Consider the following 20,727-nt stretch of genomic DNA (forward strand, 5'->3'; position numbering starts at 1 on the left):
GAGGCAGGTAATACTCTTTCCCTGATGGATTTAGGAGTGCTTTGGCCCGGTGTATCAACAGGAGCCTCTTGAGGAGGCGGAGGCCGTTGAGGGGCATTAGCATCTGGAACGTGTCTATAATAATCATCACTTATATGATGCAAGTCCGACACTAAAGATACCGGAACATTCACTGATGATTCCCTAGAGTGATGGCGTTCCTCCTCCCGGTCATCATAGGGGTAACACTCCTGGAAGGTTTCAGGCCGCTGAGCAGAAGAAGGGTCTATATCCGAAAATGAATATTCTCCTACCAGGTAAGAAGATGGATTATTGTCCTCAATGCCCTCATCATCAGAGTCCTGACATTTGACCCTTAACTGTGATGGTCTACAGGCAGGGCCAAACATACCTTCATCCTCAGATTCTTGAAAGTCCAAAAGACGAGCTAGAGAAAAAGGAGAAATTTTAGCGAAATAAAGCATTTGTCTGGGATGGAGGAAGCTGGTTTTCCCCTCCGTCTGTGCTAGACGACGGTGCCGTTACTGATACAGCCATCTGCAGCACTGTCGCTGCTGTGTGTACGACATTCGTCTGCGAAGCCGCTGTCAGAGCCCTCAACGGGGCGATGGTCGACAGTGAAATCCCCATCGACAATGAAGGTCATTTTCGACTATGATGCTGTCGTTAACGTTAGTTGCAGACCTGTCGACGTTTTGACCATCGTCGTCGATGAGTCCGTCGACAATGTACAGGCATTACCTTTTTTCATAGTGGTGAGTCTTCAATGACGAAACCATCGACGGATGAGATGAATGGTCCCTGGAAGGAGTCAGGGAAGCAGAAGATGGTGCGGAGGACGATTTTGAGGTCACCGCCTGAGGTTTTTTGTGGTGTTTCACCTCAGATTTATCTTGCTCCTGGGACTTGGATCTCCATGATGAGAAGAGGAGCCGTCTTCCTTTCTTTTCCTAGAGGAAGAATGAGCTTTTCCCTCAGGTTTAGATTCAGAGTCTGACGTGACCTTCTTCTTTTGGATCCAGAGGAACAGCCTACCCTCTCAGTCCTTGTCCGAAAATGTGCAGCAATATTTGCATTCCCTGGGTTACGGACAGGGTAGAGGCAATAAAGACACTGTGGGGGTCTTCAGAGAACAGCCTACACTTCCCACAGGTCTTACATGGTATGAACAACCTTTTTTTATGCTCTTGTATTTTAAAAAAAAGGAGAGGTAAAGACACAAAATAATAGTACCTTAAATGCAGCTGAAAGCTGGAAGTAAAAAGTTGGAGAAAAACTGTCACTGAGCAGAGCTCAGAGAGACTCACTATCACACGACGTGCTACGAAATCTGAGGTATTGCGGCTCTGTAGGGGTAGGTTACTCTGAGGTCTCTGCTGTGATTGACTGAACTTTGGATGTTATAAAACAAGGTTGAAAGGTTGCTAATTGTAGTTTTCTTTTCTATGGAGGTCTAGGATAATGTATTTAGTACTGCTATTTTTACTGTTACAGTGGGACTCCCACCATGACGACGGAGAAGATTCAAGCATGTGAATCTATAAAAGATACAATACTGGTGAATCACGTTCTCTCCCTTTCAAGAGTTCTCCAAATGTATCCTGTGGATCAACAAACCTGTGAAGTAGGATTTGACACTGTAGTGTCAAAAAGAATGCACATAGGCCCCACCCTGCATATTCTGTGGAGCTCAGATGAGTCACATCTGCCCATTTAGGTTAGCCTTTTCTTTCTCCGGATGAGTATTTCACTTCCCGTGCATATGTTTTCAAGACTGAGCAGAGACTGAAGCTGTCAAAGGAATGCCAATTAGCCTTCTGACAGTTCAGGCAGGTAAGGAATAACTTTATAAAAGTTACTTTTGCTTAATATTTATACAAAAATTAAACATCACAATTGAATTGGATTTCTACTAAAATAGTGGTCTAACTATTGTTCTAGCTGGTCCAATTCCTGAAAAACAGTATTAGTATTTTAATCTGTACTGGCTTTCAACATAGGACAGCTAGGTCTGCCACAGTGAGCACAGCTTTTAGGGTCTTTTAACTGTAGGGGCATAGTAACTTCATTTTGTACATGTCCCACTTTTAAATACTATGCACCCCACCTTGTGTGCTACACGGCTTACAATAGGGTGACTTGCTAATATTTAAAAGGGAGATTTTCACCTGTTAAAAAGGGTTAATTTAACAGGTCGAACAGCAGGTTTTACACGGCAGCAGTCAGGCTACATTAATAGGCCTGAAGACATGTTTTTTTGCCACACTAGTGCATGTCACAATGAGTGCTCCAATCCACATGTGACTATTAGCTTTTCATAAAGCAAAACCAAAGGAAATGATGGACGGAGTGTTGAACATTGCAAGCACTCACCCCCAGTCAACTGATCTGGGTTTAATCCACCACCGTTCTTTAGCCCACTCTGCCACCCCAGTTCAACACTCCGTCCATCATTTCCTTTGGTTTTGCTTTGTTCGTCATAAGTTGGCAGGGTATGCACAGACGTGAGTCCCTTGCTCACTTTGCCACTGGATTCAAGCAAGCCTGGCTGAAAACGGCTGAAATGCCAGAAACCGGTCCTAGGAAGCTTGTTTCTGGTCCAGGGAAGACATGGCTTGGCAGTTCGGGCTGGACTGTTCCCATGAGGCACAGGGTCAGACTGATTTGCATATGGCCATGTCTGAACTGGGGTGGCAGAGTGGGCTAAAGAACGGTGATGGATGAAACCCAGATCAGTTGACTGGGGGTGAGTGCTTGCAATGTTCAACACTCCGTCCATCATTTCCTTTGGTTTTGCTTTATCAGCTTTTCATGACATGGATGCATTTCTACACCATATATTATGGCCTTAGACGAAAAGTTAAATAAAACTATCAGTGATTAGCTAATTTCTCCATAATTGAGTGGTCAGAGCACCTACACTGGGAACTTGACAGCAGTGTTCCAGGTTGCAGAGTCTAAAAACTAGCAATAAAACAGGGTCCAGTAAAAGGCGAAAAATCGGGGGTGGCCACACAGAAAAGGTGAATTTCCTACAGTTATGCATATATGTCAGGTTCAGAATTATGATCAGATCTGAAGAAGATTTAATGAATAGTTTCTTTTAACCATCTTTATTGGATTTTTTATATATTCAGTTCAGTGGACATATCATTCAGTTCGTAAATGTTTTAGAACAGCATTACAGGCATTATGACACCGAGCTCCATGTCCATGAACACACATTTATGGCATTTGGGAAGAGCATTTTTCAACAACTCATCAAACCTTTTTAACTATGAGCCAATCTGAATACAGCTGTGAAAAGGAAAACATGTAATGTGTATCCATGACATGCAGTCTACCCCAAGGATACCCGGTGGCACGGTAAGTACAGATTAGACTCGCCATATACGGCAAAAAGTGTATCTTCACTGTGCTCCAGCAACGTGGGATAGGGAGTAAGGAGGGTGGGAGAGGGAGGGAGAAAAGGGGAGGGGTGCTGTACACTCCTGAAACGAGTATGGTTGGCCATTGCAGATGCACTTGCTCAGACTGAGGTGATAAGACTGTCCAGCGGTCTCTGGAGGATAGCTAACAATACATCCCAGTTTGCTGCTATGGACCACTTCCATAGACTGCACACCTTTTCTCCCTAGAGCGCTGTGGCTTTGGCCCTGCCCCACTGCAAAGTCACTGCCTGCCAATGTGTCACCCTTGGTAGTGTGCCAGCCTTCCAGTGTATTGCTATTAACCAACACGTCCTCAACAATGCCAGATCCATGAAGCGGCTCGTGGTGCCACCCCCCCAGGCCTTAGTGCGCCTGTATAGGCCTAAAGCACTGCCGCTCATGCAGTTAAGGCCTGTGATTCTGGCCAGGACATTGTGACCGCTGTCCAAAGGCAGCGGACTATCGGGCATCTCCAGAAAATGTGCAGCACATCGGCTCCTAGCGTGGCAGCACTGGCAGTCCGATGAAGCCTCAAGATAGATTTTATTAAGTCTGGCCGGGGTGATGTACGCCCTGTGCAGTTTGTTGTGTTGTATATATTGGAATTAGGCCTTTCGGGAAATCCTCGATGGTACAACACTATTCCAGACCATTTTTTCGAGGCTAAAACGCAGCCAATGTCCTCCTCCCAATCCCACCGGAGAGTGTCTAGGATATCCTGCAGCTTGTGGGCTTGGGCAGCCAGGTAATTAGCCGACGGAAGATTTAATGAATCTTCACTATTCCTTTTTTTATTTCTATTTTCTTTCATTCTCAAGTTGCATGTTTTTTTCCTTATCTGATTTTTACCAGTCATATTTCGAATAAGTTTTGATTTTACCCTTTAAATAATGTGATTTTCATACTTTTGCTGTATACATCAGCTGTTTATTGCTGACATAAGTGATAGTTTTACTTCTATGTAAACTGACTACAATTTTATTGACAAGAATAATCGTGAAATTCTATGAATATATGAGGTTGCCTGTGCCTAGGAGTTAAAAGTGATGTTTTTAGTTGTGATTTTTAGGTCTTGTCCACCAGGCAGCTTTTAGCGGATTGTTGGCAAAACCCTCTTGTGGGACATACCAAACACTGACAGTGCGTTTAGAGCTCGCCCACTGCTTACCACTGGTTGGCTTTAGTGTCTCTTTAATTTGCTTGCATCTTCATCGATGGTTTCTCATCCTCTTTCAGTGTTTGTCCCTCCATTGGAGCACAGATTGACTGACTTCTATTCTTCCACATCTCACATTTAGGGAACTTCTGTTTTTTTTCCTTTTTATTTAAAGGCTTCATCAGAGTGCATGTGGTTTCCAGCTATATCCACTGTGGTCTTCTCCCCTAAAATACATGCCCCACACGCTCGGTGTTACTCCCTCATCTCCTGCTATACCGTCATGCCCGCTCCCTTCTTTGCTTTTTTGCCCTCTCCCTCATCTGCCGCTGTTCCTGTCGACATCGCGTCTTGTTCCTTCTCCCCAACTCCTTTTTTTTAGGTCAAGCTTAGGCAGTGTGCATGTGTGCTGCTTGCAAGTCCTGTTGTTATCTCCTCTATCGGCTTTTGGCATGCCCATGAATTGCCATTTGTTCGTTGTTGTGCCATTTAGAAATAGAGGGTTTTTATTGGGGCATTTTGGGTCTGATTTTCCCGCCTTTGCGTGCTTGGGTCACGCACAGGCAATTTCACTCATTGTTTGCTTGCCATGGCTATCTAAATACGTCTGCGTTTCCTCCTGGTCATCCTAATTTGCCTTTTTATTTTGTAGGCTATCAACAATATTTTAGGCTTTCAGGCCGTTTCACGGAGCAATGCTCTGTTTGGCACCTGCAAATTGGCAATTTCTGTCCCGTAGCGGTTGTGCTATGCCAATAGCTCGAACTGGAAAAAATGCGAGACCTATTGCATTTCTAATGCTTCTTTTATTTACCCTGTTGCACTCCCATTGTTTTTCCTGACCCGTACCGCCCCACTCCCTGCTCCACACACCTAGCTGTGTTTTTTTAAAACAATTTTGGCGGGCCCTAAGCTCTCCTTTGGTGCCAGACCGGTCCAATTTTAAGAATGCAATTTTACAAAAGTGAAAATTAATTTAATTATTTGCCACTGTATGTGTTCTCCATCATATTGGGCCTGTAAATTAAGCACTAGATAAAACAGAGCCCATGTCATTCAGCAGGTGTACGCATACGTCATCACGCATGTGCATGCTACTCAATGATGCTGGGGACAGGAGCGTCAGGACGCATACTTTTTTAAGCATGTGTCATTTCTTTTTGCTTTTCATTTTTAGGTCTCACCTAGGCAGCGCGCAGCTAGGAGATGACCTTTAGAAATTGGTCAGCTCTTTTCAACACACTCGTGCATGTGGCAGCATCTACCTTGTGGAAGCGAACAGCGGCACGCGCAGGGGCCATTTGTTTTCAATTAGTGTGGCCGCGCGCGCTTGCTCCTCCACTGTCTGTCTCACCCTCGCTCTCCCTTGTTTTATTTTAGCTTGAAACGGATACAAAATGCTGTGGATACATCTACTTGATGCTGAATGATGTGGTAGACATCGGTGCCTTCCTGATGGTCGAATTCACGATATTTTGCATTCAGTGCATCGAACTGCAAACACAAAGAGCACTGTGTATACATTAGAGCTCTGATTTCATCCAACAGATGCTATTATGATCACTATTTTTGCATCAAAGGATATTGGCCACCAGAATCAGGTTAAAACATGAAATCTGCAGGCTTTCTTAGGGTGTGAAACGTATTAACACCGCAGCTGCCTTTGAAAAACACCGTTACACATTGCACAGCAGGAATACATATATTAATGGCTTTGATATTTTCAACGACAATGGTTTCTATTTTAAGGTACGCATCATTAATTTAGGAGTTGCCACAGATTAATAACGTGCAGTATCATATGAAAACAAGCAGGGCAATCACAAGTGTTCTGCAAATGGCCTTATTAATATGCTATTTAATGGGGGGAGAATAAGTTCTTCTGTTCAGCACCATTTTTGTGCGTTTTGCATTATAACTACATGAACATGGATGTCAAGCTTAAAACCAGTGACCGTGTTTTTGTATATTCAGGTTTTTATCCCAAATGAAAACGATGTTTAACCCTTTGTAAGCATAATTGACTATTTATTTATTTAAAATTTGACTTTGTTTTTTTCAGATCTTTTGACAGCATGGGGTGCATGAAAGATCACGTGATGCTCTCTTTCCCATTACTCCCCTGATTCCCAAAACCAGTGTGCACATCACTTGGATGCTCTGTTTTCTAGGTGTGCTGCCCCTCATAGTTTATTCTGAGCATCTTACGAACATGAACACGACACTGTGGAGAGCACAGGACGCACGTCTGGGCATACACTTCCCACTCGGGGTGAAACATGCAAAAACAACAGTTGATGGACAGAATGCAGAAGAACAATTGTTACTTACCTGTAAACAGGTGGTTCTCCAGTATTGGTGTCTTTCATAGATTCACATGCTTGAATATTCCCCGTCGTCGGAGTGGGAGTCCCACTCCGACGACGGGGAATATATTCAAGCATGTGAATCTATGAAAGACACCCTAATACTGGAGAAGAACAATTGTTACTTACCTGTAAACAGGTGGTTCTCCAGTATTGGTGTCTTTCATAGATTCACATGCTTGAATATATTCCCCGTCGTCGGAGTGGGACTCCCACTCCGACGACGGGGAATATTCAAGCATGTGAATCTATGAAAGACACCCCAATACTGGAGAACAATGTCATACATTCACCCCAGTACAGAGATCTGGGCTTAAATCCATCACTGGAATCAAGCTATCCTGGCTGAAGAGGGGTGAAACCCCGAAACCGGTCCTAGGATGCTTGTTTCCGGTCCAGGGAGGACCTGGCTTGGCAGTTCGGGCTGGACTGTTCCCATGAGGCACAGGGTCAAGACTGATTTGCATATGGCCAGGTCTAAACTGGGGTGGCATGGTGAGCAAAAGAATGATGGATTTAACCCAAATCTCTTGACGGGGGTGAATGGTTTGATTTGTTCTGCATTCCGTTCATCAATTGTGTGTCTTTTACTGTTTCTAAAACTACATTGTTCAACAGAGGAGAGGATGTAGCCTTAGGGAGAGCATGTAGCATTAGGGCTAGAGCTGCTGAGCTGGGGAACCAGGTTCGAGCCTCGGCGTCGGCTCAGCATCCTGTGATTCTGGGCAAATTGCTTAATCTCCTAGTGCCTACCAAATAATTAATGTGTCCTTGTGTAACATAACTGGTGCTCATGTAAAGCGCTCCAATACCTTCGGGTCGAGTTTGCGCTATATAAATCTGCACAAAAAACAAAAACAAAACAAAAAAAAACCTCTGCCGCAGTTCCTCTGCCCCAATCACTATAAAAAATAAATAAAAAAGCATTGGCATAGCCAAAAGGTCTCGCTTGTGGGACCTTATAAGTATTTAGTTATGCAGCACAATATCCTTGGTGCAGCAACATTAACAATTGCATGGTTAAGCACATATAAGGTCCCAAAGGCGAGACCTATTGGCTATGCCAATGCTTGTATATTGATTCTGTGCATACCATAGACAAAAAGCATGTTTTACATAAGTTTTAATGTGACTACACTTTCTTCAAAATTTGTAAGTTTTGCAAAAACATCTTTGCCGAAATATAGACTCCAAAATGCAGTGCAACAAAATGCCGGCCTTCACTTAACCCCGCTATCAAGCACATGCCTCAGATTTACTAGGACTAGAGTTAGAATGAACTAGAAAAAGAAGGGACGAGGCGCAAAGCGCATAGAAGAGCGGACATGTAGAACAGAATTACAGTACAGTAGAGTGAACATGACGAGGGAATGCAATCGTGGATGCTAGTTAGAAATGGAAAGTGGATTGGGAGCAGGCATTAAAGTGGAGAAATGGGTGCTGGGGTGCCGGGGGGGGGAGAGTGAAAAATACAAGGTGTAGGGAAGAAGGGGAAAGAGCAGGAGGTAGGAAGGGTGAAGAATTGTCACTGGCATGCAGTGTGAGTACTGGAACTCGGTGGTTTTCACTGGTTTGCAAGGGGTGGGGGTGTGGAACGGCTCTATGGGGCTCCAAGACTTCTAGAAAGTGATAAGAGGCTCACTGGAGTGCGGTACATAGGGATCTGTGGGTTATAGGGGCTCAGATTGACATACAGACGCAGTAGCTGCCGGAGCAGGTAGACGGCCCTCTTGGACACTGGGGATGCAGGCTTGGTTTGCACAGAAGCTTCTAATAGGGGTTAAGAAGAGGCCTAGTGGGGCTTAGTCACATGCTATGGGCACAGCACTGAATGGTACATAGAAGCTTCAGGGGAATAGGAGGTTCCCTGTGCCACTTACTTTCTTGCATACTTCCGGGATGAAGGCCCACTGGACGTCAGACATCCATTGGGGTATTTGCATGAGCTCGAGCTGACACTTCCTTTTTTCCCTTCCTTTTTTTCCCTTCCTTTGCAGGGAAAACGCATTTTGCTGCCTTTGAAAAAAGGCGAGGCTGTGAACTACATCTTCCCCTGCCAGATTCGGATCATCGGATGTGAGATGATGGCACTGGTAAGGACGAGCAGCACCAAGACGCAGAAACACAGCCTAGACCAGTCCCTCAACTGAGATATCAGTGCATGCATCGCCATGGCCCAAGCCTCAGTAGAAGAGGTGCTGCAGCACACCCCTCAAGACATCTCTTTGGAGGAGATCACTAAACACCTCACTGGGAGAGATCTCAATGAAGGCGAGGCCATTACACATCCCTGTAAACATCTCCCTATAGGAGAATCTACAGCATAACCCTAGTTACCTGTCAGTAACGAAGGCACTAGGCTACACGCCTTGCTAAATCTCAATAGAGGATATGTCCCTACATTGGCCTGGAGACATCTTTCTCTAGATCCTCAAGCACAACCCTGACACCTCACAAGAGAAGGCGCTACAGCACAGGCCTGGAGACATCTCCATAAAGGAGATGTTCTACACAGCCTTGGCGACTCCTTAGTAAAGAAGATGCAGCGGCACAGCCCCGGAGACATCTCAGTAGAGGAGATGCTTCTACACTGTCCTAGGGGACGTCTTGGTAGAGAAAATGCTTGTACACTGTCCTAGGGCATATGTCAGTAGAGGAGATGCTTGTACACAGTCCCAGATGACATCTAGGTAGAGATCATCATTGTACACCGTCCTAGGTGTCTTCTCAGTAGAGGAGATGCTTGTACACTGTCCTAGGGGACATATTGGTAGAGGGAATGCGTGTATACTGTCCTAGGGGCCTTTCAGTAGATCAGATGCTAGCACACTGTCCTAGGGACATCTCAGTAGAGGAGATGCTTGTACACTGTCCAAGGGGTCTTCTCAGAAGATGAGATGCTTGTACACTGTCCTAGGGGACATATTGGTAGAGGGAATGCATGTACACTGTCCTATGGGTCTTTTCAGTAGAGGAGATGCTTGTACACTGTCCTAGGGGTCTTCTCAGTAGAGGAGATGCTTGTACACTGTCCTAGGGGACATATTGGTAGAGGGAATGCATGTACACTGTCCTATGGGTCTTTTCAGTAGAGGAGATGCTTGTACACTGTCCTAGGGGTCTTCTCAGTAGAGGAGATGCTTGTACACTGTCCTAGGGGACATCTCGGTAGAGGAGATGCTTATACACTGTCCTCGGGGTCTTCTCAGTAGAGGAGATGCTTGTACACTGTCCTAGGGGTCTTCTCAGTAGAGGAGATGCTTGTACACTGTCCTTGGGGACATCTTGGTAGAGGAGATGCTTGTACACTGTCCTAGGAGACATCTCGGTAGAGGAGATTATTGTACACTGTCCTAGATGACATCTCAGTAAAGCAGATGCTTGTACACTGTCCTAGGGAACATCTTGGTACAGGAGATGATAGTACACTGTGCCAAGGGACATAGCGGTAGAGGAGATGCTTGTACACTGTCCTAGGGGACATATCGGTAGAGGAGACACTTGTACACTGTCCTAGGCGAAATCGTGGTAGAGGAGATGCTTGCACACTGTCCTAAATGACATCTTAGAGTAGAAGGAGTATGTTGTATACTCCTGGGTGGGACCTCGGTAGAGGAGACCACAAAGCCAACAGGGGACAGCTCAGTACACAATTCGCCAAAACACATCTCTGCAGGATTTGGATATTGAAAATCTTCTCACTTTCTGATGTGAGGTGCTCTTGAATGGCATCTGTGGAATGAGGTCTACCATTCAGACTCTTGCACTCAGTTTCACTCTCAGGCAACAGTATGCTCCTTGACCATCAGCTGGACCTCCTGCGTGGTGACCAAATAAACACATGTAGATTTACCTTTTTGAATTGTGTCCCCAAACTAGAAAATGAAAGTCAGATTGTGTATGTAGCGTGTGCCAGGCAGAGCCCTATGCACAACCTTCTTCTGGGTGAACAGGGTTTCCAACCTCCCCAGGAATCTGCCTCTTAGGCTGTAGGCTTATCGTCCACTGGGAGCTATTCCTTCTCCTAAAGAGACTATCACACCTTTCCATTTCAGATCCGGGAGCTCCTGCACTGCATCCCCATCATCATTTTCGTGATTGCGGTCTGCTTTATAGACCACCTCTTAACCGTGATCTTCCAGATTATCCGAAAGCGCGCTGCTGTAACGTACACCTTCAAAAGTAAGTGGACCAGTGCACAGTCACATTTCTTACCATCCACTGGGGTGGCAGGGGGGGGGGGGGGGGGGGGGGTGGAGGGGAACATGCCAGATGTTCTGTATATTTTATTTCTGGGCTAAATTATTGAAAATCTTTAAATGTTCTAGTTCAAATCACATTCCCTAAAGTGCATGCCAACAGCAGATGAAGAAACACCGGATTTAGCAAACACAACAAGATGGATGGAGCTCTGAAACTTTTCAGCCACTCACCCCCAGTCAAGAGATCTGGTTTTAATGCATCGTTCTTTTGCTCACTATACCATATGCAAATCAGTCTTGACCCTGCTCCTCATGAGAACAGCCCAGCCTGAAATGCCAGGCCAGGTCCTCCTTGTACCGGAAACAAGGATCCTGGGACCGGAACACCCCTCAACAGCTGGGCTAGCTTCAATCTAGTGGCACAGCGAGCAAGGGACCCACATCTGGGCATACCCATCCCACTTAGAGCGAACATAGCAAACACAACAAGATGATGGGCGGAGTGCTGAAACTTTTCAGCCACTCACCTCTAGTCAAGAGATAATTTCTTTTATTTTGTGATGTTGAAACACCGGATTTGCCACACCATGAGGCCAGGAGTTCATACCCACCATAGCCGGAAAGGTGATTTCATAGCCTAACATCTTCACAATTTCTAGGACCTCTGCCCTTCTTAAATCCATGCATAATGTGATAGCTATGAGACTCCTCCCTCAAACATCCCTCTTGTACGAGCCGACATGGTGCACGGAGTAGTTAGTATCTGCCATATAAACACGGAATGATCATGTCTACGGTATACTATTAAAACTTGGTGATCTGTATTTGCCGTCTCCTGTGGATTACGCAAGTTGAAACTGTTATTCTACTACTATAAATGCACACTGCAAAACTACTGTTTGTATGTCGGAACAACACTGAATGCTATGTTAATGGAAAAAAAAAAAATGATAAAATTGAATCGGAGCTCTATATGGAATCACTGAATCTCTCAGACGAGTTCTGCCAGACGTTCCAAAACCACTCTTCTGTTAGTACAACAGCCTTCTAAAATACAGGACAGCTGAGGTTCCGATGTGGTCATGGTGTTCAACATTTCAAGGGCCTGTGACGCTGTGAATCACAAAAGTCTTTATTTAAAGGTTTACTGGGGTGGCTATGGTGGGTTACCTGGCTTGCAATGGTCTAATTCAGTCCACTCGACCAGGTTGAGTCAATTCTCACCAAGCAGCTCCTTGGTCTCCTGCGGTGTCCCCAAAACTCAACCATTACCTCTGTTCTGCTCTACGTATACCTCAAACCCGTAGCAGATCTGAATAAGAAACATGAAGCCTATTACTAAATGCAAGCTGACAATACCCCAGTGTTTGCTTAATTTCTTCGCCTGTGCGGCTAATAGCCCAAAAACCAGGCCTGTGCGAAATATTCCTTAAAATCCAGAAATTTGCAGAGTTCTATGTACCAGATTAATGGTTTGATCAGAAAATGTTTAGCTGGAGCATACATACATTTTGTCCTCAAACAATACCCTTTGCTGGTCTCTTACTGATTACGCTCTAAAGTATCTATACGTTCTTTGTCGAGAGTCTCATTGAGACCTATTTTCTTCACTCTCTGAGGCGAGAAATCTTGAAAACACCTTTGACTGCGATCTCACCCTTCTTTCAAAGTCCAATAGGCCACGTTCAAAGCTGTCTACAAGATGAAATCTATGTAAAGGATTCTTCACTTTTCCCTATCCCAATCCCATTTATACGGATCATGGCACAGTTTTAGCCGGCATAGGCTATTGGAATGGTCTCTCGGTCAGTCTCAACAGTTCAGTCGATAGCATTTTTATATCATCCATAACCATGCATCTCACTTTTCTAAACTTGTCCAGACATAAGCATGCAAGATTTGGCGACAAGTCAAGAGTGGTCTTCTTTTAACATAATACTCTCAACTCCAATTCATGCGACAGGACTACAAATCACTACTAATAAAATTTCCTAAACAAGAAAGAGTTTATGTTTATTTCTGCCGTATAAAAATAGTAATTGAAGTCTTAAACCTTCAAATAGTTCTGTCCATATGACTACCTTTTAAGTACTTACGGTGCAAGGCAAAATGGATGCCATGCCAACCCATCCGCAACCAAAGGATTTCTTTTGAACTCTTTATCAAAGTCCTTCTTTGCATAGCACAAGCATGGGTACCCAGGTCTCAGTCCTATGAGCGCATCATTACTACATGCAAACTCTTGCCTTATTCCTAGCCTTTATAGACACCTTGTATCTGTCCCCCAAGTGATATACTAGCTGTATGTAAATCATAACAATACTATTCATTGTAATGACCATCTGTACACAGGCAAAATGGCTGACTGTGTTAATACACCTGCAGATCTGTGTATATTTGCATGTCACAAGACAGAATGCAAAGAGGGCAATCTGGTTTTCCATTCGGAGTATCCAGGATTTGGTTAATCATTGCTCTTATCAGAGCTAGAGAGCCAAACGTCTGTGGGACGCGTAATGCTTAAATACCAGTTGGTGATACTAGCATACTCAGGCCCTCACTGCAAGTCAGGTGGAGCCCAATTACTTTATCGGATTCCGCTCGGTCTGGTTCCATGTGATTCAGATTTTCCACATTTGTTTTTTCTGGCTGTGAGAGAAGGAAAAGTTGCTTACCTGGAATGCTAGTTCTCTTCCAGGGAATCCTCAAAGTCATTAGCACTGAATAGTACACCGACATGCAGCGATCCTGGAGACTCTTAAAAATGTTTATATGTGTGTGTGTATGTGTAATACATTTGCAGTACTAGACATATATATATATATATATATATATATATATATATATATATATGCCTCCCTGCTGTGGTCTGGAGCTCATAACCGAGAAACACTGTGAGGATTGATTTATGTGGAGCTTGACCTGCCTAACCCCTTCCACAAAGTGCCCAGAAGAAATTGCAATAGGAGACAGGCAAGGGATGTGAGCAGAGCATTACACTCTGCTTGCTGGTGTTGAGGAAATCCAAACAAAACACTCAAGACTGAAAATGGATCAGGCAAGTTCATCGCACTTTTATTTATTTTTTTATCACATTTTCAGACAAAATGAACTAAATTGCATTTAAACATTGGAAACGCTATACAAGTTTGCAATTGAATGGAAATGTGTTCAACAAACACGGACATAATAATTGTTAGACTACAGCCAATCACGTAGTCTGACGCATGCTAAATAAGCACGTGATCTTTGTATTCGTTTGATGAAACTGCCCTCCTGTGATCAAGGCTGAAGGAGAAGCTGAAACGCGTAAGGAGTTGGGGCAAGTGTTTATGATGGACTGCCAGCCTGGGATATCTTCACCCTGGAGTCGTCGTATTTCTTGTCAAAGAAATTGGTTTGGATTATTATCAGGACTCTTCGTTCCTGTCGACGAAGCCGCCCTGCTGTGGTCTGGAGCTCATAACGGAGAAACTGTGTGAGGATATATATATATATATATTCCTCATGGTTTGCTCCTTCTGTCTCTCCCCGCCCGAGACAGGCAGGTCGTCCGATGACGGCGGAGCGCGCCGACTTTCAGAATTCCCAGGTAACGCGTTTCACCTGTCACAGCAGGCTTGCTCACACATTAGATAGTGGGTTTAAAGTTACATATATACTATTGAGAATCAATGGTAATGTACACAAGATATGATAATTGAAGAATATTTTAGACACTGTGTCCATTGAATAACAATTGAGTTATATAGAGATTGAATTCATTCATTTATATATAATTCTAAAATTGATCATTGGTTTGAAGCACTATGCTAAAGGAATGTTAATGATCTTTTATGAGAGGCATTAACTTAAGGTGAACTATTAGACTTGCATAAAATGGCCGCCAAAGTATCATCTGAACAGAATATGGACATGGTGATAGTAGTCCTTTGTCTGAATTCGCAATAGTACATGCGTAACTTTAAACCCACTATCTAATGTGTGAGCAAGCCTGCTGTGGCAGGCGAAACGCGTTACCTAAATTAAAAGATCTGGTGGAAGAATAGCCCTTGTGTGGTCGTCATACTTAACTATATTTGGGAGGGGGCGGGCACACACACGGGCACACACACACGGGCACACACACACACACGGGCACACACACACACACACCCCCGCTTCGAGCAGAATCCTTTATCTTGCAAACCAGGGAGAAGGGATCTCCGAAACGTGTAGTGCTGGCTGTTGGAAACACCTTGTTTTACATGCTGGTTTGCCGAATAAAAGGATTCGGCTCGAAGCGGGATTCAACCTGCACTGAGTGCGTCTTCCTTCACTTGTGGGCGACTTTTTGATGAAAATTTACCAGCCCGTCCAGGTCGGGAAGACTGCACCGCCGCATGATGAGAAAGCGGACTGCGAATACAGATACACTGTTTCACTCAGCAGAGTTGCAGGTTGGCTGATATTGGACTGGCAGCGCAATTAGGGTGGCTCTATTGAGAGCTTTGAAGCGGGATTCAACCTGCACTGAGTGCGTCTTCACTTGTGGGCGACTTTTTGATATTGAGATATATATATATATGTTACCTACTGGCAGTTGCCAGTAGGTAGTTATATTTAGGACCAAGTTACCATAGAAAGAGCATTTTTTGTTTAGCTTATAACTTTGGCGTCGTTTGATGAATCTTCATGAAATGTTCCAAACTAATTCTTTGTTCATATCAGCTCCTATGTTGAAAGTTAGGGAGTAATTCGTAATGGGGGGGCCGAGAAAAAAGGGGGTCCCAAAACGTGTTTTCTCCATGCAATTTCCATAGGAAACTTTAGACAAGGCTACAGGTCGAACGGGTGAACGGAATTACCCTAAATTTGGCAGGGAGAAGGGTCTTGGTCTAGAAAGCAAGCTTTTGGTTATTTGGTGTAAATCTGTTCAGTAGTTGGAGAAATATCGAAATTTACAGATATCGATATTCGGGAATTCAGCCATCTGACTGGCTGCGGCGTTACGAACACGAGCTTGCTGCTTATTGGCTGCAAGTGGTTCCAACTAGGAAGTGTTGGCAGCCATTTTGTGATTCTGTTGACGCGAGCAAGGGGAAAAAAGGGCAGAAAGAGGAGGGTAGGAGCTCTGTGGGGTGGTTAGGGTGTACTATACAGGGAGTGTGAATTGATGTATTCACCCCTACCGGTGTGAAAGTGCTGTTTTGCCCAAATAGAGGTTTTATAAATATTAAAATATGAAATTAACATTTAAAATCTTATAGACACTCATGTAGCTACTCGCCAACCCATGCAGCCGCTTATACACCAACTGAGACACTAATACACTTTCACACAGTTTAGTCACTAACCCATACATTCAGTAACACATGTTCAATCACTCACTTATACAGTCAGTCATGCACCTACTAAATAATTCATTCAGGCACTTGTAAATCCACTCATTCTTCAATACACCTTGGCATAGATATATATGAAAAATATTTAAACTTTACAGAAACACACATTCACTGGATGATGTCATCAGTGATGTAACTGACCATGTCATGAGTGATGTAATATGTGACATCACCAGTGCATTGCGGGCGCGCAAGTTATAGTTAGCTCAACTAACTATAATGGGCAAATTTCTCTGGTTTTATATGAGACAAATATCCAACTAACTATAACGTCCCTGAAACCTATGGTTTTTCCAGTGAATTTCTAAGGTTTTTTAAATGCTAATTCCTAACTATAACGTCTGTAAAATCTATGTTTTCAGTATATATATATATATATATATATATATATAAAAAAATAACTGGTGCTGCAGTAGATGGACTAGGGAAGAAGGTTGGTAATTAGATGGTTTGATTAATATAGAAATCTGAAACCACTTTAGGAAGGAAACTGGGATGAGTTCTAATCACCACTCTATTATGAAAAACTGTGTATGGTTCTACAGAGCATAATGCTTGAATTTGACTCACTCTGCGTGCTTAAGTGATGGCTACTAGTAAAGCTGCATTCCATGTCAGATGTTGTAAAAAGGCTTTATGAATGGGTTCAAATGAGGGGGCAGGGGGGGGGGGGGGGGGGTGGTCATAGATTTAGAAAGTACAAAGTTAGGTTTCCAAGAAGGGGATAGTTACTTAATTGGAGGGAGTACTTTAAGCCCTTTTAAAAAGTCTTCAATTATAGGAATTTTAAAGAGCGATGTTCATGATAGAGATTTTCTATAGGCTGTTATAGCCGCAAGCTGCACCTTAATAGAAGAAAACTAACCTATTATTCATTGCTAAATGAAGGCAGGGTATAGCCACTTCTTGACACAAGATTGCGTAGGCTCACCATTTGTTGGTGTTTCTGTCTGCAAACAAATTGATTTTTGGATATCCCCAATCTTAAGACTTCGTCTTTTAGGATCCAGTTGTGATTTTCCTGAAAAACCAGCTGGAGAAAATCTGCTTGTATATTTTGAACCCCTGGAAGATCAGGGGTGTGGAATTCCTATAGCCCGACGCCCAGAACATATTGTTTGGGGTGAAGCACAAGACGTTTTCATGTTTGTTTTACCCTTGGGACAAGTAGGGCCAACCCCCTGCAGCACAAACCCTGTGACTGCCAGATTACATTACCACATTATCAGGTAAAGTCATTGTCTGCAGTTAAGGTAATATTTGTGCCCATACGTTAACGCTGTTTGAACTTTTATTTGTGGTTCACTAATTTAAAGTATTTATTATTACGGTGAGTGCTCTAAGGAAAGGTAAGTTCAGACTGCACTACTGACAGTGGTTCACGTATTAAAATGTGTACACACGTTTGCAAAGTTTAACAGTATAAGGCTATGTATAATGCTTTCAGGATGCTGTCTGATTAGATGCAAATATATGCAAAAGCTTGAAAGCAAGATTGATGATTCTTTGCTTTCAAAATAAAATGTTCATTAAAAAAATGGAACTAGGAAAAATAATGTTTTGCTAAACTACTGTGAAATTTTAGGTACCATTTCTTTTAAGCAGCAAAATGTGTTGATGAATGCTAGTATTTCCAAAAAATATTCATAATGGAAAATCAGTGTAACAACCTGCAACAAAATTATAGGAAACAAAAATAAACAAGCATGGGCAAAGCCAATAGGTAGGACATTGGTTGTCAGCCTTTCGGTTATGTCAATGTGTATCTTGTTTTGACATGGGTTTTGTAAAACTTTATTGTTCTGGGAGCTGCCAGGCCCTCATCATTATACTAATATTGGCAAAAGGAAAGATATTTTTTGTCTAAAAAACACGTATTACCAAAGTAGATCCTGGCACTCAACAAAACTACTTTGCGTACCAATATGCTCACTCACAGTGAAGCCAGCCGGTAGATAGAGAGATAGACTTTTAATAAAAACAAAACGTCAAACCTAAATAGGAGCCCAATTCTTAAAGAAAGTCACAAGGGTGTACCCATGGTACATGTCCTTGTAGTAGTGCAAATTAACGGCTTTCATGAATTCACAAGATTTACAAAATTAGGTCAGGAAATTGTACTCCTGGAAAATATTTGTGAACTGCATTGTTGCACTGGCAAATAATCATGTGTAGATTACCTTTTGCAAAAATCTGTTGCACAGTAACAAGTTCACTTTCCCACCAACCACTTTTTTCCCAAACCCTCGAAAAAGTGTTACTTCAGCCATTATCAGGAGCCACAAAATCCAATCTCTCTCTATATGGTAAAATATCAGAGACAAGCTGATGAAAACCCATAAAAACATGCAAGTTACGAGGTTTGCACAGCCTCCAAAGGGCATTCCAACCATGGGGAACTACTGCTTACTGATATCTCTAGCCCCAGTATGTAGCACTGTGGAAAGAAGGAAAAATAAAGGAATTTCTAGTATTCAAACCTTACCATGGTATAAGCTCTGGCATAATCAGAGAGATTATTATCAGAGTTCTTACATAATAAGATTGCTGCCATAATTTGTCGCTGCACTACATGGCACTAAAGTGACAAGTGGATTTTGTTACAGGACAAGTAGTTTTATGAAGCAACCTGTTCCATGGACAAGTAGATATTTTATTAAATTCCAAACCCGTGAAGATGGATGGCCATTATCGTTAGGTTTCTGGCTAATAACTATTTCCATATGGTTTGAAATTCAAGAAATCGGGGGAGAGAGTGAGTCTCTCCTTGTCTGTTCAGGTAGAGCATTGTAGTTGTGTTGTCAGTATGAATAAGAAGGGAGATCATGGATACTGAAAGAAGAATAGATTGGAGGGCCAGATTAACAGCTTTCAATTCCAGCAGTCTTTAGTCCGACCAAATTTCCTGGGTTTGCAAATGTCCCATATGAGCAACCCATCACTGGAGAGAAGCATTTGTGATCAATGTTTGAGGTGTCGGATCCTGATGGAATGGTACTCCTACCAAGAGCTTCTTCGGTTCAGTCCAAAATGGGAGATATTAAATTGCAGCCTGCGATAGTCTGTTTCTCTTCCCAGCAGTTCGAGATCCGATTCCACTGGTCTTCTAGACACTGCTGCAGAGTTCTCGTGTGCACTCAAGCAGGAGTACCCAGAAGGATGCACAACGCCATTGAGCATAGTAGGGATGCAATCAGTCCGCTGACGGATGATGATCATTTAAGAGACTGTGACACTTCAGATTGATTGATAATAATCTCTCCTCTGAAGGATACACTTTAGCTGACAGGGCATCCAGTATTGCTCCCAGGTACTGTCACTTTTGGACCAGGTAGGTTGTAAACTTTCTGGGGTTGACTTACAGGTTTAGCGGCTTGAGTAGAATTGGTAATCTTTGTCTCTGCTGGTGACATACTCTATTAGCCAATCGTCCAGGTAAGGATAAACAAAGGCCTTTGGATTCCTTAGATGAGCTGCGATGACAGCCATACTTTTTGTGAGCGTCCGTGGAACTAATTTTGAGCCCAAAAGTAGAGCTTTGTATCGATAGTGATGAGATCCCACTTTGAATCAAAGAAACCTTTGATGCTTTATTGATATTGGAATGTGAAAGAAAGAATCTTGGAGAACTTTTGAACGTGTCCAGTCTCCTTGATGCCGTTATAGATACATTTGATGTAATGCCAAAATTCAGAATTTTCTTTCCTTATGTAATTGTTTAGTCCTTGTAGAATGGATCTGAATTCTTCTTTTGATCCTTTCTTTCACACCAAAAAGTATAGGGAATAAACCCTCTGTCCTTCTGGTGATAAGGAACCTCAATAGCATGGTTCTGCAAAAGAGTGTTGACTTCTTTCTGCAGCAGAGCTTTCTGATACACCAATGTTTAGAGTTGTGGAATTCAAGGAGGGGACCCGAATCGAAGAGCATATCCATTCTGAACAATATTCAAGACCCATTTGTCTGCTGTTACTAAGCGCCAATCTTCTAGATGTTTGGTAATACTGCCCGCCACAGGAGCGGGCAACAGAGAAGGGGAAAGTAATGGCTCATTGTTTGGCAGGAGGTTTTCATGTGGATGCAGGCTGCTTTTGAGTTAGTCTTTCTCTTTATGGTTTTCGAGGATGATAGTGTTGCCTTGACAATTGCTGGTGTTATTCATGAAACCAGTGAGGGACGTGAATCAAC

At 43.2% G+C, this 20,727-nt stretch overlaps 1 protein-coding gene across 1 annotated transcript in view; it reads left to right on the forward strand.

The window, feature by feature from the left end:
• The window catches only part of DCST1 (DC-STAMP domain containing 1), a 249,222-nt gene that overhangs the window by 172,107 nt on the left and 56,388 nt on the right, over positions 1-20,727 (forward strand). The window contains exons 15-16 of the mRNA XM_085637022.1: positions 8,951-9,046; positions 11,009-11,135. Coding sequence (XP_085493148.1) covers positions 8,951-9,046; positions 11,009-11,135 — 223 coding nt within the window. The remainder of the gene's footprint in view (positions 1-8,950; positions 9,047-11,008; positions 11,136-20,727) is intronic.

Source organism: Triturus cristatus, chromosome 12 (assembly GCF_964204655.1).
Source record: "Triturus cristatus chromosome 12, aTriCri1.1, whole genome shotgun sequence".
In the NCBI taxonomy this organism is placed as follows: domain Eukaryota; kingdom Metazoa; phylum Chordata; class Amphibia; order Caudata; family Salamandridae; genus Triturus; species Triturus cristatus.